The following is a 14,812-nucleotide window of genomic DNA, read 5'->3' as shown; positions in this document are numbered from 1 at the left end:
ACCCTGCAGACCCTGCTGACATGTGATAAGAGAACACTACACACAACTCCATGTACATAAATAAGCTAAAGACACTTGACAAAATGGACCAATCTCTAAAAATCACAAATCACCAAACCCATCCAAGATGAAACAGATAACTTGTATAGTCCCATAACTACTAAATAAATTCTGTATGATTTAAATCTTACAAAAGAGAAATCTCTAGGCCCAGATGGCTTTACTTGCTTAGTCAGTGAAATATATGTAAATTAAAGAAGTAACAGAAATAACATCAATTCTACTACCATCTTTTCCAGAAAACAGAAGAGAAGGAAACACCTTCCAACCCATTTTGTGAGGCCAGCAGTATCTAGATACCAGCACCAGACAAAGACAGTATAAGGAAATGACAAACCAAAATTCCTCATTAACATAAAAATAAAAATACTCAACAAAATATTAGCAAATTGAATCCAGTAATACATAAAAACACACACTACAAACAAGTGGGTGTAACCCCAGGAATGCAAGGCTGGTTCAATATTCAAAAATCACTGGCAGAAATGTCAGCAAAAATGGTGAAATAATAACTTCTGAAAAATCTCTTCTCCACAAAAGCAATGAAACTACTGGCAAAAAAAAAAAAAAGTTGGAATCAGCTTTTTCAGAACTCTGGAAAGTAGACAAAGGCTTACAGCAATCTGAGGAGCATATACCTTCAAGAAAAACAGCTGAATCTCAGTAAGAACAGCAAGATTTGTGGTGTTTTAACTCACCCAATTCTCATACCTACCTGCCTCTAGCTCTGAGGTAGCTTTGAAAAACAATAATCCACAATCACGATGGAAACCAGCACCCCGGCAGCCATCAGAGACAATGCAATGGACTAGGGTGCTGTCAAAACCCCATTCTCAGAGAATTGTCATTATTTGACCCATTTGAAAGTGGTTGCTGGAAAACCTGACTCACAGGGCTGTCTTTATTTGGCCTGAGTAGAAGCTTACTCAGTACAAACTGCATTTTCCCCAGGGGCATTAGTTGAAACAAATCAGAGGTAACTACTGAATGCCAGGACTGCCTGAGGCAGTGGAGAACAATTGTGGCCAAAAAAACAGACCAAAAGCTTAAAATGAAAAGCCGGACAGGGAGGTGTCCCTCAGGGGCTTTGGAAAGCTCTGACCCGCTCCCGGGCACTGGGAAAGACACACATGCGTAGGGCTGTGTGCATACTCGGGCAACAACCGAGAAGCCTAAAGCTCACATATCGGGCTAACCTTAAGGTTCTGGGAAGGCATGAATTAAAGGCAGAAGTGAAGTTTTAGTCTGCCTGGCTGAGTGTTGAACGCAGGGGCTAACACTCACACAGAGCCCCTTGCCAAAGACTGGGAGACTCGTTGTTACAGACACCTAAGGATATCACGGTCCGGTCATTAGCTGGCCAAGAAGCCACCTGATCAGAGGCCTCAGTGACCACCCATGATAAGGAATACAGACTTTTATAGAACTCAGAGCAGTCAAGACTGCTCTCCCCACAGGCGTGAGCAACTTCTAATGGGTATAGGGCTTCTTTTCGGGTTGGAATTAGACTGTGGTGTGATTGCACAACCTGAAAACCACCGAATTGTACACTGTAAAAGGGCAGATTGTATTGATTTTTTTAAAAAATCCATCAATGCAATCCACCATATTCATAACCTAAAGTAGAAACCCCTCATCACCAGGTGCAGAATAAAACTCACTCAGCGCTGTTTTGGACTGCGGCTCACCGAGGGATTGGGAGGACTCGGAGCTCTGGTTTGGGGACAGGTCTACTCCAGTGAGACTTGGAGAGAGGGAACCCACAAAACCTCCGTGGATTGCCATCACGCTGTCTAGCTTTAATCACTCCTGCACGGCACCAGCTCTTAACACTGTCGCATTGGGGATTAACCTTCAACCATAGCAAATAGACGTGATACAACTTTTCAAGAAGACCCTGAGCAGAGAACGCAGCCACCCCATGCCTGCCTAGGCTTCTGACTTACAGAACTGTGAGCTACTCAATGAGTGTGATTTTAAGCCGCTAAGTTGGTGATAACTTGTTACACAGCTGTAAAAATAATAATAATAATAACAGACAAAAACAAAAGAAAAAATGAATACACTCCCATTCCACATTCTTCCCATCTTGAACGTGATGGCTGGAGCTGTGGAAGCCATCTTGTGACCATGAGGCAATAGGCAATTGAAAGAAAAAGTAACATGCTCAGGATGACAGAAAATTAGACAGAGCCTGTCTCCTTGTGACAGATTGTTCAGAAGGTCCCTGCATCCGAAACCCACTAGAATGGGATATGTGACGCCCTCATTGACAGTGGGGTCTACTCGGCTACATCCCTGGAATTAGGCTTCCCTCATGCTTAGCTTTGAGCAGCTGCAGAACACGGAGAAAGGTACATTCTGAGACTCCTGAGAACAGAGCCTGTAGCGTTTACTACTCCCTGGGGGAAACACCCTCCCTCACGGAAACAACTCGGGAAGAGAGCGACCACAGGGGAGGAAGTAGGGACAGAGACTCCAGACCATGGAAACCAAAGTTTAGATTCAGGGGGTGCTCAGACTGGAGCCCGCTGAGGACGGGCCGTCTGTGACGGGAGAACGGGGCCTCACCGGCCAGACTCGGGTCTGTCCCAGCTTCTGCGGACACACGGAAGCTGCGAGAGTCGGATCCGCCAAGGCCCAGCAACAACGTGCGGGCGCTTTGTGCACTTCGCAACGTTTAAATGACATTGCCGAAAAGACAAAACTAACCTATGGGGACAGAAATCAGAACCGCCGTTGTCGGGGGCAGGAGGGAGGACGGAGGGCACACGTGACTTGCTGGAGGGATGGAAACACTCTGTATGTTAGCGGGGACGTGGTGACTGGCAGGCAGCTACATGTTCCAGAATCCCGCGAGCATGCACTTAAGATCTGTGCATACATCACACCTCGAATGTCATTATTTAAAAATTGTTGGAGCCAGGGCGTCCTTAACTTTATAACATTAAGGACAACTTGCCGCATGTAAGCGGACACTACACTGGAAATTCTGACGCAGGCACCAACACAGAGTAGATATGAGACTCCGGCGTGGGAAGCCAGGCAGAGAGACAGGTCTTCTACAACGTTAGCAAAAAGCAAAGACCAACAAAAATAACCAACAATAAATAAATGGCCAGCCCCAGTGACTCACACCTGTAATCCCAACACTCAGGGAGGCCGAGGAGGGAGGATTGCTTGAGGCCAGTAGTTCAAGACCAGCCTAAGCAACATAGAGAGACCCCCATCTCCACAAAATTTAAGAAAAATTGGCTGGGCATCATGGTGCCTGCCTGTGGCTCCAGCTACTTGGGAGGCTGAGGCAGGAGGATCCCTTGAGCCCAGGAGTTAAAGGCTGCCGCGAGCTATGATTGCACCACTGCAGTCCAGCCTGGACTACAGAGCAAAACCCTGCCTCTAAAAAACAAATGTTTAAATAAAAAAGTTAAGATAATGATAAAATAAGGACTAGTTTTGCAAATTTGAACTGTTGGCAACAGATTGCCACATACCAGACACAGAAGAAGGATTTGGGGAAAGGACCTCTCTGGAGAGAGCCGCGCTGTGGGCACCGCCCGGCCCCACTGACAAGCACAGAGGGGAGAGGGCTTCTCCTTCCACCCAAGCACGACAGGGCCTCCAGGGACACGCAGATCACTTACGGACGGGCACCACAGGCCTCAGTGGCCCGAGCCTGCACACTGGCGACAACCTCACATGCGGCAGGGCCACGCGTGTGGCCCGAGATTGGCGGTAGTGAGCGTGTGCACGTCTCGGGAAGCGGGCCCAGCTCCTCACACGGGTAGCGCCGGGAGCCGGCGCCAGGCGTGGGCAGCAGGACCGGCTCCCACAGCCGCCGGTGGCCGGGCATTCTGCCCCCACGGGAAACCTGGACACCACGGCAGGACCAAAGCAGCAGGCAAACCCAGACTGCCGGGGCGTTCCCTCCGGCCAGCTGCAAGATGGCAGGAGGGAGGGGTTGGCCGCAGCAGTAGACAGCGTCTTCAGCAAGGAGAAGGTCAACATGTCACCAAGCTTTAGGAGCCGCTAGGCCAGAGGAAGACACGGCCTGGCCAGTGCGGACGCTCAGCGGGCCGGCGCCGGGCTGCTGCACAACCACGCCCAAGAGGGGTCGCTCTAAACCCTGCTGAGCCAGACTTGGGGTCGTCTGAGAGCAACACCAGTCAAGTGAGAACTTCCAGCACCTTCTCTGACTCCCCCCACCCTCAGGTAGACAGAAACTGCAGGTTAAGCTCTGGGCCAGGAGGAGCAAGAAAAGGAAGATGTCCCCACGCACAGACGCCCCCCAGGGGAGAGGACAAAGCCTGACTTGGGGCTGGGACACACAGGTGGGTTCTCACGGGAGCCAAGGCACCCCGTGGCCATCTGGAACCATGGGCCCTAAATTAAAGGCACAACATAGCACCCTAAAAATGAAGACAAAAACCAAAGGTCTAACCAAAGGCTTAACCAAAAGCTAGGAGAAGACTTCTGCCACTAAATAAATAGAACACGGACAGTGCAAACTGCTTTCGGATTGTGCACCCGGAAGGCAGAGTTCTTTCAAAGTGCTGCTACGAGGTGCAACATCCCCTGCAGGCCAGGAGCAAAGGACAGTACCTGCTGTCACCTGTCACGCATGGTGCAAACTGACAGCTGACACTCTGCTACCGGGACAACACTGCTCATACCACTAGGGCACCCACCTGCCACGTCCAGGCGGAAGGAGACCCTCTGGCCCCCGGCCTCGCAGCTGTACTCCCCGGCGTCCGCCACGCCCGCCTGCGCCACCACCAGCCGCCGCTGCCGCCCCTTCGCCTCCACGCGCACTCGGGAGCTGGGGCTCAGCCGCTTCCCGTCCTTGTACCACGTCACCTCCGTCTGTGCCTGCGCCACCTCGCAGCTCAGCGTGGCGCCGGCCCCCGCCTCGGCCCGCACCTCGCTGCGCTCCGGCTGCTCCTTGGCGAACACCAGCGCGGGCTCTGGGGACGGACGGGGAGGGATGCACAGGTAATACAGGCAATAGACCAGTTTGTCCCTTGTGGGTGGTGCGTTCGTGTTCTGCTTGTGAGACCTTTTGTTGTGCTGAGGTCACTAGAGAATCTCCATCGCCTGTTAAGAGCTTCTTTGCCTTTCCGCGCTGGGTCTCTACCCCCGGGGCGGACTGCCGTGTGCGTGAGCAGCGTCCGAGTCTACTCTGTGTGTTTCCAGGCTGCAATGACCTCAGCACCACCTGTGGACGCACGGCCCTTCCCCTGCACCGCACGCTAGCAGCACCGCACAAACAGTCGTAAGTACAGGGACATACAGCAGTCACACACAGAGCTGCTTCTGAGGCCGCTGTTCTGGTGCTCTCATCTGATTGATTATTGCTGCATTCTGATCCTCGCTAGCCAAGGGCACACAGGAAAGGTCAGAGAGCCGAGTGCCAGTGCAGCCAATCATGAGCCAGCTCAGTGCCAGGGTAGCCAATCACCAGCCAGCTCAGTGACAGGGGCGTCCTCAGGAGAGCGGTGGCTGAGCTACCTGTGGTCTCCTGTGCCCAGGCTCAGTGACAGGGTAGCCAATAATCAGCCAGCTCAGTGCCAGGGCACTAGCCATCTGAGTGCAAGGGCAGCCAATCAAAATCCAGATCAGTGTCAGGGCAGCCAATCACGAGCCAGCTGAATGACCCTGGGGCCCTCAGGAGAGCAGTGTATGAGCTAGGTGTGGTCTCCTGTGCCCAGGCTCAGTGACAGGGTGGACAGGACGAAGGCAGGACGTGAGCAGGGAAGGACAGATGGACACGTGGAGATCACCAAGGGCCCAGCACACAGGGACGGGCGGGCACACGGGCTCCTGCCACCTGCAGGCCTGCTGTCCAGTCACGCACGTCCCCTCTCCGCATCCCCGGACACCACACAGGGGTCACCAGACCTCCTCAGACCCGACCCCAGACCCCGCACACGCCACCCACCGTCCCCACCACGCCCGGCTCGGCCACACCGGGGCGCACTGGGGCGAGCTCAGCCACGGCCTGCTCTGCTCTGTGACAGGACGACACTGGCCCGGGAGCCACCAGGCAGAGCTGGGGACACGGCTCTGGGCCACAGAGGGGGACACGGCTCTGGGCCACAGAGGGGGACGCTGCCAGGGCCTCCCTGCACCTCAGGCTGCCCAGGCGTGGCCTGTGCCCCGAGATTCACCGCTGACGTGAGGGGTCCCTGAACATCTTCCCAGCCTGGCACCCACCTGCGACGTCCAGGCGGAAGGAGACCCTCTGGCCCCCGGCCTCGCAGCTGTACTCCCCGGCGTCCGCCACGCCCGCCTGCGCCACCACCAGCCGCCGCTGCCTCCCCTTCGCCTCCACGCGCACTCGGGAGCTGGGGCTCAGCCGCTTCCCGTCCTTGTACCACGTCACCTCCGTCTGCGCCTGCGCCACCTCGCAGCTCAGCGTGGCGCCGGCCCCCGCCTCGGCCCGCACCTCGCTGCGCTCCGGCTGCTCCTTGGCGAACACCAGCGCGGGCTCTGGGGACGGACAGGGAGGGATGCATTGTGAGAGGCCCCGCCAAGCCAGGTTTCCAAGTCTTCCTCCTTTAATAACGGGCTCTGGGTCCCAGGCAACCAAGGTCCCCGAGGCAACCAAGGTCCCGCCACGGGGTCCTCTGTGGTCCGGGTGCTCAGCTGCGGTAGAGCAGAGGCGGGTGGGACGCCAGCCCCGCCCAGGCGAGGACCCGGGTGTGTGTGCGGAGGGTGACACAACGTGCCTTCGGGCAACCACCACGATGGCCTGGCAGCCTGGCCGTGGGGACAGTCGGGGCACACTTTCTCCCCCAGGGACCCTCCTGGCCTGGAAGGTTGCTTTCTACAGCCACAGGCCTGTCGTTAGGGCAATGTGGAGGCGGCGAGAGTTCAGATTCACAGGCATCTCCGCAGTGGTGACGGAGACATTTAAATGTTCATGTGTAAAATGGGGCACCGGCCTCTGGAAGGCACCAGTGCAAAGTTCCCGGGCATGTGCCCAGGCCTGGGACTGGGGAAGTGTGCGGGGCCCAGCCCAGCCGGCCCGGTCACGGTAAACAAAAGGGCCTGGAGGCCTGGGGATGACCCGGACGCACAGATTAGACACCGGCAGCGGCCGGGCTCTGGGGAGAGGGAAAAGGTTCTCCTACAGCCCGAGCAAAGCCAAATATACGCTTGCCGCTCCTCATTTACTTGTTGTCATTTTATTTTCCATATTCGCATCCTTCACCCACAAAAGCATTAATTTTCTGTGTCATTTCTTTTCCCAAAGAGAGATGCAACCGCCCCAACCGTCTGCTGAAGAAAAGTGGCACTAGGAAGGTCAGTGTCACTGTGCTGCACGCAGCCAGGCCTGCTGCCCGCCCCACGAGAGCCCAGACACACACATGTGCATACACGCACACACTGGCACACACACGCACACACAGGCACACATGCACAGGCACACACATGCATGCACATGTACACACATGCACAGGCGCGCACACACACACGTGCACACATGCATAACACGCATGCGTACACAGGCATGCACACACGCACATGTGCACACATGCACAGACGCACAGATGCATGCACGCACACGTGCGCATGCGTGCACATGCGTGCACATGCACACACACACACACAGGCGTGCTCACCAGACACCCGGAGCCGGAAGTCCACGGAGTCCTCGCCCACACGGCAGGAGTAGGTGCCCTCATCCTGCCTGGTGACTGCAGCTGCCACCAGACGGTGCCGTGTCCCCACGTCCTCCTGCGAGAAGCGCTGGCAGGAGCCACCCAGCTCGGTCCCGTCCTTGTACCAGCGCACACGGACATGGGGCTCCGAGGTCTCGCACTCGAACTGGGCTGGGCCCCCGGCCACGGCGTCCACACGGCCGCCCACCGTGTCCTTGTGCAGAAAGGGCGTGAGGCCTGTGAGGACACCAGGGGGTCAGGGACCGTGCTCGGCCACGGTGGCCAGCAGGCACCGTGACCCTCCCCAGACCGGAGACCCCGTCCAGTCTCGCCTGGGCCTCGCTGCCCGCCCCGGGGGCCGCCACCAAGAAGTCTTCCTCCTCCAGCACTGGGCCCACCCCACTGCTCGGCAGGGTGGGACGACGGCCTCCCTGCCCAGAGCACGGGGACAGAGGGCGAGGACCCCGCCCGCCCGCGGCCCTCACCTTGCACCGACAGCTGGTAGGCGAGGCGGCCGGCGCGGCTGACGCACTCGTAGAGGCCGGCGTCGTCCTGCGCCACGTCCCGCACCAGCAACACCCTGCGCCCCGCAGACGCCTGCGCCTCGTACTTGGGGCCTGGGGGCAGCGCGCGGCCATCCTTCAGCCAGGTCACTGCCGCCGCCTGGTCCGACAGCTCCGCCAGCAGCTGCGCCTCCTCGTGCAGCCGGGCCAGCACCTCCCGGGCGGCCGCGGCTGGTGGCTTGCTGCTGGGAAGCCCTGGGGCGCCTGGGGCCGGGCCTGGCAGACGGGGTGGGGGTGGGGAATGGGCCAGGGAGGGGACCAGGAGACACGGGTGGACACAGAGAAAGGGATGGGAGAGAGATGAGGTGTGGCCATCAGGCCCCTCGGCCCTGCCCCCATCTGCACAGCAGCCCGGCCTGCTGCCCGCCCTGCTGCCCGCCCCACGAGAGCCCAGACACACGCACGCGCACACACAGGCACATACACAGAGGCACACACGTACACACATAGGCACACATGCACACACAGGCACACACACATGCACACAGTGACTGTGCCACCAGCCGGCCTGGGGCGCACTCCCTGAGCACCTGCCACCCTACCCTCCACCCTGGTGACCCCCGGCCCAGCCCCTGCCCTGGAGGAAGCAGGGTTCAGGGTCCCAGGCTACCTGCCTACCTCGGACCTCCACCCGGATGCTGCTCTCGATGCCGTCGGCTACGAACTTGAGCTGCGCGCCGTGCAGGCTGGCCGGCACCTCCCGGATGGTGAGCATGTGCCGGGTGCGGTCGCAGCGGATCACATACACGCTGCTGGCCTTCAGAGCCTGCCCGTCCAGGAACCACTCGCCCGCTGAGGCCACGGTAAGGTCCACAGAGAAGGTGACCTCGCCACCCTCCACCGCCTCCACCGCCTTCAGGGGCGTCCTCACGGCCAGCTTGGGGGCTGCAGAGCAGGCAGCGTCAGGGGGAGCTGGGGCCAGGAGCAGGGTGTGTGCTGGGGGGGGGTCCCTACCTTTCCCTCCTCTTCCTCCAGAACCTGGGCCCAAATGTCCCCAACTCCAGGAAGCCCAGCCCCCACACGCACAGCCACCGTGAGCGCAAGGCAGGCCCACAGAGCAGCACGGACAAGTGACAGCTGCCCAGAGATCCCCTCTGGGGTCCCACGCGCCCGCCAGGGTGGGGTGGCTCTGCATCCTGGGCCCTGGGGTGCTGGAGGCAGCGGGCTCTCTCCCAACCAGGGAGGCTCCACCAGAGGCAGGACCCTGGCAGCCCCCAACTCCCATAAAAACATTCCATGAGGTCACTCTGGCCTCAGTCCAGGCTGAGCCACACCGCTGGGCCCGGGTGATTGAGCAGCGGGCCAGCAGCCGTCCCAGATTGCCGTCACCCGGAGACACACTTACCCAGGTGGACAGTGCCCGGAAACTCGAGGTAGGGACTCTGGCCAAAGCTGTTGATAGCTGACACCCGGAACTGGAAGTCCCCCTCCTCAGCCACACCAGCCACGGTCAGCTCAGGCGTGGCCACCCACTCGGCCTCGTGGCAGCGACTCCAGGTGTAGGTGCCAAGCCGCTTCTTCTCTACCAGATAGCCGTCGACGGTGACCGGGCGGTCCCTGTAGGCTGGTGGGGACCAGCCAAGGGTCACGGAACTCTCCGTCTTGGTCTTCACCATGGGGTCCGCAGGTGGGTGCAGGGGCGGCTTCCTGGGGGCTGGGTGGAGAGTGGCATGAGGTCACCAGGAGGGCACCCCGTCTCTGAGCTCTGGGTCTGGAATCACCCAGAGGGGGCTTCACAGAAGCCCTCAGCCCTGCTGGGGCATGCTGCTCCAGGTCTGGAGCACCGGCCCTCCGGGAGGCTGTGAGCTCACAGGCTCTACCTGGGATCTGGAGCCATTTGTCTGGCTGCAGAGGAAAGGCCGCCTGGGCCTCTGCGGGAGGCCAAGCTTAGGGTTCCAGGGCCATGTTCTCTGCCCCCCACGGCTCTCCCAGCAGGAGGCTGGACCCAGAGAGCGCTGAGGGTGGGCAGGCAAGAGACACTACCCAAAGACCACACTCCCCAGGCGGCCCTCACCTGACACACAGAACTGGGTGGATGTCCGGCTGTCACCAGCCACAAAGGCCACCTCGCCCATGTCTTCGACGCTGCACTGGGAGATGATCAGCGTGTGGCGCGTGCCCTCCGTCGTGATGGCCACGCGGCCACCCGCCACCACCTCCTCCTGGTTCCGCAGCCAGCGCACGGGGCCCTCCGGGACGGCCAGCTCCACGCAGAACATGGCTGTGTCCCCCACGCGCACCGCGGTCTTCCGAGGGAGCCTTCGGAGGAGGTTACCTGGGGTGGATGTGACAGCCCGGGCCAGTCAGACAGATGCCCGCCCGCCTCCCGCTTGCTCCTGCGCGCACCCGCCTGCCCCGCCCTCCCCTGCGCGTCCCCGCCTGCCTTGGACCGCGAGCTCGGCCACCGTGCGGCTGCCCTCCTGGGTCTCACAGATGTACACCGCGTCGTCGTCGGCCGAGACGTTGCGCACCGTCAGCCGGCGCTCCGTGCCCTCCTCCTCGATGCCGTACTTGGCGCTCGACCACAGCCGCGTCTCCTCCTTGAACCACGCGGCCTCCGTGGCCGGCTGGGGCACCTCGCACAGGAACGTGGCCGACTCCTTCTCCCGCACCTCCAGGTCCTGCAGCCGCTTCTTGAAGGGCACCGCGGGCTCTGCGGAGGGGAGGCTGGTGAGGGGCGAGGAGGGCGCCCGAGGACGGGAGCCCAGAACACAGGCATGACGGGTGGGGGTGGGGGGCATGGGAGGGAACAGGAGGAAGGGCCCTGGGCGCAGGAGTGGGGGGTGGGGAGTGCAGGATGGGGGCTGTGCGGAGGGAGATGGGCGGGGCGGGCGCACGAGGTCTGCACAAATGGAGAGGTGGGGGTGTGCGAAGGTTGCTGGGAAAAGGACAGGAGTGGCGGTTAGCAGGAGGCTAAGGGTGTGGGGGCGGGGCAGCGGACCGGATGGGGAAAGCGAGTCAATGCAACGATAGGAGGCGCCCGAGTCGCCCGCCTTCTGCAGACCCTGCACGGACACCTGCAACTCCCGACTCCACCACCCGACGGACGGGGGCTGGAGACAGAAGGCGGCGGCAGCCAGGCGAAATGGCGCGGGTGCGGGGGCTGGGAAGAGGCCTCTGCCGCCGCACAGGCCAGGACTGCGGCCGCCGAGAGCTCACCGCGCACGACGACCAGCACGGAGCTGTAGGTCTGGCCCACGAGGTTGGACGCCGTGCAGGTGTAGAGGCCGCGGTCTGACTGCTTGCAGAAGAGGATCTTGAGCACGAAGTTCTCCTGTTCATCCTCGTACACCACGTGGCGCCGGCCCTCGGTCACCAGCTGCCCGTCCTTCTTCCACACCGTCTCGGGCTTGGGCTCGCCCGTCACGTAGCAGCTGAGGCGCGCGTGCTTGCCCTCGGTCACCGTGCAGGTGCGCGTGCCGCTGGTGGGCGGCGAGGCCGGGGCGCCCTCTGCGCGCATGACCTCGCGCCGCCGCTGCAGGTGCGCCAGGAGCGCGGCCGTGGAGGTCCCTGGCGGGCTGTCCGTGTCGGCGTTGGGGTCCACCACGAGGGCAGCAGCGGCGCTGGCAGCGCCCAGCGGATTCTCGGCGCGCACCTCGTAGGTGCCGCCGTCGCGCAGCCGGGCCGCCCGGATGCGCAGTGCGCTGGCCTCGCCATGCTCCTCCACGCGCACGCGGGGGCCGTCGGTCTCACCCAGGCGCAGCCCGTCCTTGGACCAGCTCACGGCTGGCTTCGGGGAGCCTCCCACGCGGCAGCGGAATGTGGCCTCCGAGCCCTCGCGCACGCGGATGGACGTGGGGCGCAGCAGGAAGTGCGGGGCCTGCTCCGCGCACGCGGCCTCGGAGTCCACCTGCAGACCCACGGCCGCGAAGGCCTCCCCGATGGCGTTGCGCGCGCGGCACACATACTGCCCGCTGTCGCCAAGCGCCAGGTCCAGGATGGTGAGGCGGTACAGGTCGCCGTCCTGGGCCAGGCGGTAGCGCGCGCCCGCCTCCACCGGCTGCTGGTCCTTCTCCCAGCTCACCTGCGGCGTCGGGTTGCCCACGATCTGGCAGCTGAGCGTGGCGTCCTTGCCCACCGACACTACAAAGGCCTTGGGCCGGGTGAGGAAGCGGGGCGCGCCGCTGAAGGAGGAGGGGTCCATGGCGGCGGTGGCGGGAACCTGCGAGGGGTGGGGGAGGCTGAAGTGGGGAGGGGCATGAGCCCTGGATTCCCTGGAGCACCTCGCCTGCGTCCCACCCAGCCCCTCCGCTCATCAGTGCCGCCTGGAGAGCCTAGTTTAAGCCAGGCGGACACCTCCACCGGTCCTTCCATCCCATCCCGGCCCATCTCCCGGGCTCGGCCCCCTTCTGGGCACTTAGGCTACGGCAGCCCCACAAGCCTGTCTTCTAACTGGCAGGGGCATCCCCGCTCTCCGCAGCTGGGAGCGTGCTAGCGCCCCCCGCAGGCAGGCGGGACTGGCGCCTTTGCTGCGCTCCCCACGCAGCCCGCCTGGTGCCCTGCGGGCCACTCTGTCCCCCGTGCGTCTCCTGCCTCCTGCCTGACACACACCGCCGGCACCCTGGGTTTAAACCTCCAGTTGGCCTATGTGCCCCACACGGAGAGGGGAAGGCTCGCTGAGCCACCAGGCCTGGGCACCTGTCCCTGTCTCCTCTGACTGTTCCACCAGGCTCCACCTGGGGGCCTGACCTGCCTGCAGCGCCCTGGGCCAGAGCGGACCTGCCTCTCCTACAGGGCGCCCCCAGTGAGCAGGGAAAGAATGGAAACCACCGGGCGCCCCCACGCCCACGGCCCCTCCGCAGGGTCACAGCAGGGAGGGACAGAGCAGTGCCCGTCAGTAGCCTGGCTGGGGAGGACAGACGGAAGATCCCCATAGCATGGAGCTGGCAATGCCAGTGACATCCCCTGGGAGAGCCAGGGACTTCCGGGCTGAGAGCAGCTGGGCTGGGGCCAGCCAGACCCAGCCTCGTGGGGGTGCCGCAGGTAACCTGGTCACGCCACAGCTCTCAGCTGCTGGCCAGCGGGGCGCGCTGCAGGCCCTGGGTCTTCCATCAGCTCCAAAGCCCGCTGGTGACGCTGGGCTTTGCCCACCCTGGGCTGAGCCCCAGCCGGCCAGTCCCAGCACAGGTGGGTGAGGTGAGCCTGCTGTGGCTCTTCTGTAGGAACGGGGTGTGAGTGGACCCCACAGGCATGACGTGCTTTGACCGTCTCCACCCCGGCAGACATGCCTACCCTACAGGGCACCTTGCCACACCCTCCCTCGGGCTGGAGCCTCCAGCGGCTGGGCCCGGGCTGCCCACTGTGGGCTGCGTCGGCCCATGTTCCCGGGGCCCTCCAACTCCCGGTCCTGTGATTCAGGTAGTTAATCCACCTTAATCCTCTCGTGGAGCCGGAGCCCGGGGCAGGGCCGGGCCGCGCACAGCGGGTGCCAGTCTGCTGACTCACTGTGCAGTCAGCACCTCTCCTGGCCACCCCCCACCCACAGCAGGGTTCTCGGGCTGCAGAGGACCTGGGTGGGGGCCGCCCACGGTGGGGATTGGGACTGACTTTAGCCCCTTCTGGAATCTGCCTCCATGAGCACCTCCCAGGCCTCGATGGGCTACTTTGACATCCGCTCTCCAGGCGCCCTGCAGTCTGGGTTCTCATCACTCCCCCACGTCATGCAGTCGGGCCATGGGTTCCCCAAAGCAGAATGGGGCATGCTGTCCCCCCCGCCCACCTCCAACAGGCCCGGCCAGGGTGACGGGGGAATGACACATGAGGCAGCATGGGCCGGCAGCCCCTCTGCACCAGGAGGCCTGGGACGGGCAGGGAGCTCCTAGCCCTGGGCAGGTGCCCAGGCAGCCCTGGCCGGGAAAGACTGGGTGGAGACTCTGGAGGCCATCAGGGACGGTGTCTCGGGCCCAGGGCCTGCATTCCACCGCCTGCAAGCTACCATGTGGTGGCAGGCCCCCAAAGCAGACCACAGGTCGGGGGAGGCTCATGGCAGCCCTGTCAGGTGGCCATCCCCACCGGTCAGCAGGCCTGAGGCCAGAGAGGACTGGGAAGCCATCCTCCTTGCTTGGTGGCCCATATCACAGATGGGGAAACAGAGGCCACGCTGGGGGGACCCACTCAAGGCTACCTCTGGGGCTCCTGGGAAATCCACCCCTGCACGGGGACATCTGCAGAGGCCCCCTGTCCCTGCCACATTCGGGGCTGGGGGCTGCCGGACGTGCAGCCCCGTGGCCACCCCGGGCGCCTGCTCAGGATGGGAAGCCCCTCCCTCCTTCCAGCCCTGTGGGGGCTCAGGACACACGTACCTGGGGAGACGCCCCCGGGAGCCCCCTTCATGGCCCCTGCACCCTAACTTTACAGAACTGTGCCACTCTCTGGTCCTCCAGGGTCCCGGGAACTTTCTCAGGGTGAGCTCAGAGCAGTAGCCCTTTCTTGGGGTGAGGCCAGCAGGTTCTCAGCCACCCCCCATCTCTCCCATGACAACTCGGAGGCCAGTGGTGCCCACGCACCCATGCCCTTCCAGAACTG

General features: G+C 61.8%; 1 protein-coding gene across 1 annotated transcript in view; it reads right to left on the bottom strand.

The window, feature by feature from the left end:
- Window positions 1-12,446, bottom strand: part of OBSCN (obscurin, cytoskeletal calmodulin and titin-interacting RhoGEF) — a 116,762-nt gene extending 104,316 nt beyond the window's left edge. The window contains exons 1-9 of the mRNA XM_076009578.1: window positions 11,447-12,446; window positions 10,671-10,940; window positions 10,302-10,562; window positions 9,633-9,941; window positions 8,906-9,172; window positions 8,210-8,491; window positions 7,686-7,961; window positions 6,274-6,549; window positions 4,749-5,024 (exon numbers count right to left, since the gene is read on the bottom strand). Of these exons, the coding sequence (XP_075865693.1) occupies window positions 4,749-5,024; window positions 6,274-6,549; window positions 7,686-7,961; window positions 8,210-8,491; window positions 8,906-9,172; window positions 9,633-9,941; window positions 10,302-10,562; window positions 10,671-10,940; window positions 11,447-12,431 (3,202 nt within the window). The 5' untranslated portion in view covers window positions 12,432-12,446. The remainder of the gene's footprint in view (window positions 1-4,748; window positions 5,025-6,273; window positions 6,550-7,685; window positions 7,962-8,209; window positions 8,492-8,905; window positions 9,173-9,632; window positions 9,942-10,301; window positions 10,563-10,670; window positions 10,941-11,446) is intronic.
- Between the last annotated feature and the right edge of the window lie 2,366 nt (window positions 12,447-14,812).

Source organism: Microcebus murinus, chromosome 13 (genome assembly GCF_040939455.1).
Source record: "Microcebus murinus isolate Inina chromosome 13, M.murinus_Inina_mat1.0, whole genome shotgun sequence".
Taxonomy (NCBI): Eukaryota; Metazoa; Chordata; class Mammalia; order Primates; family Cheirogaleidae; genus Microcebus; species Microcebus murinus.
This window is presented reverse-complemented; position numbering and strand designations above follow the sequence as displayed.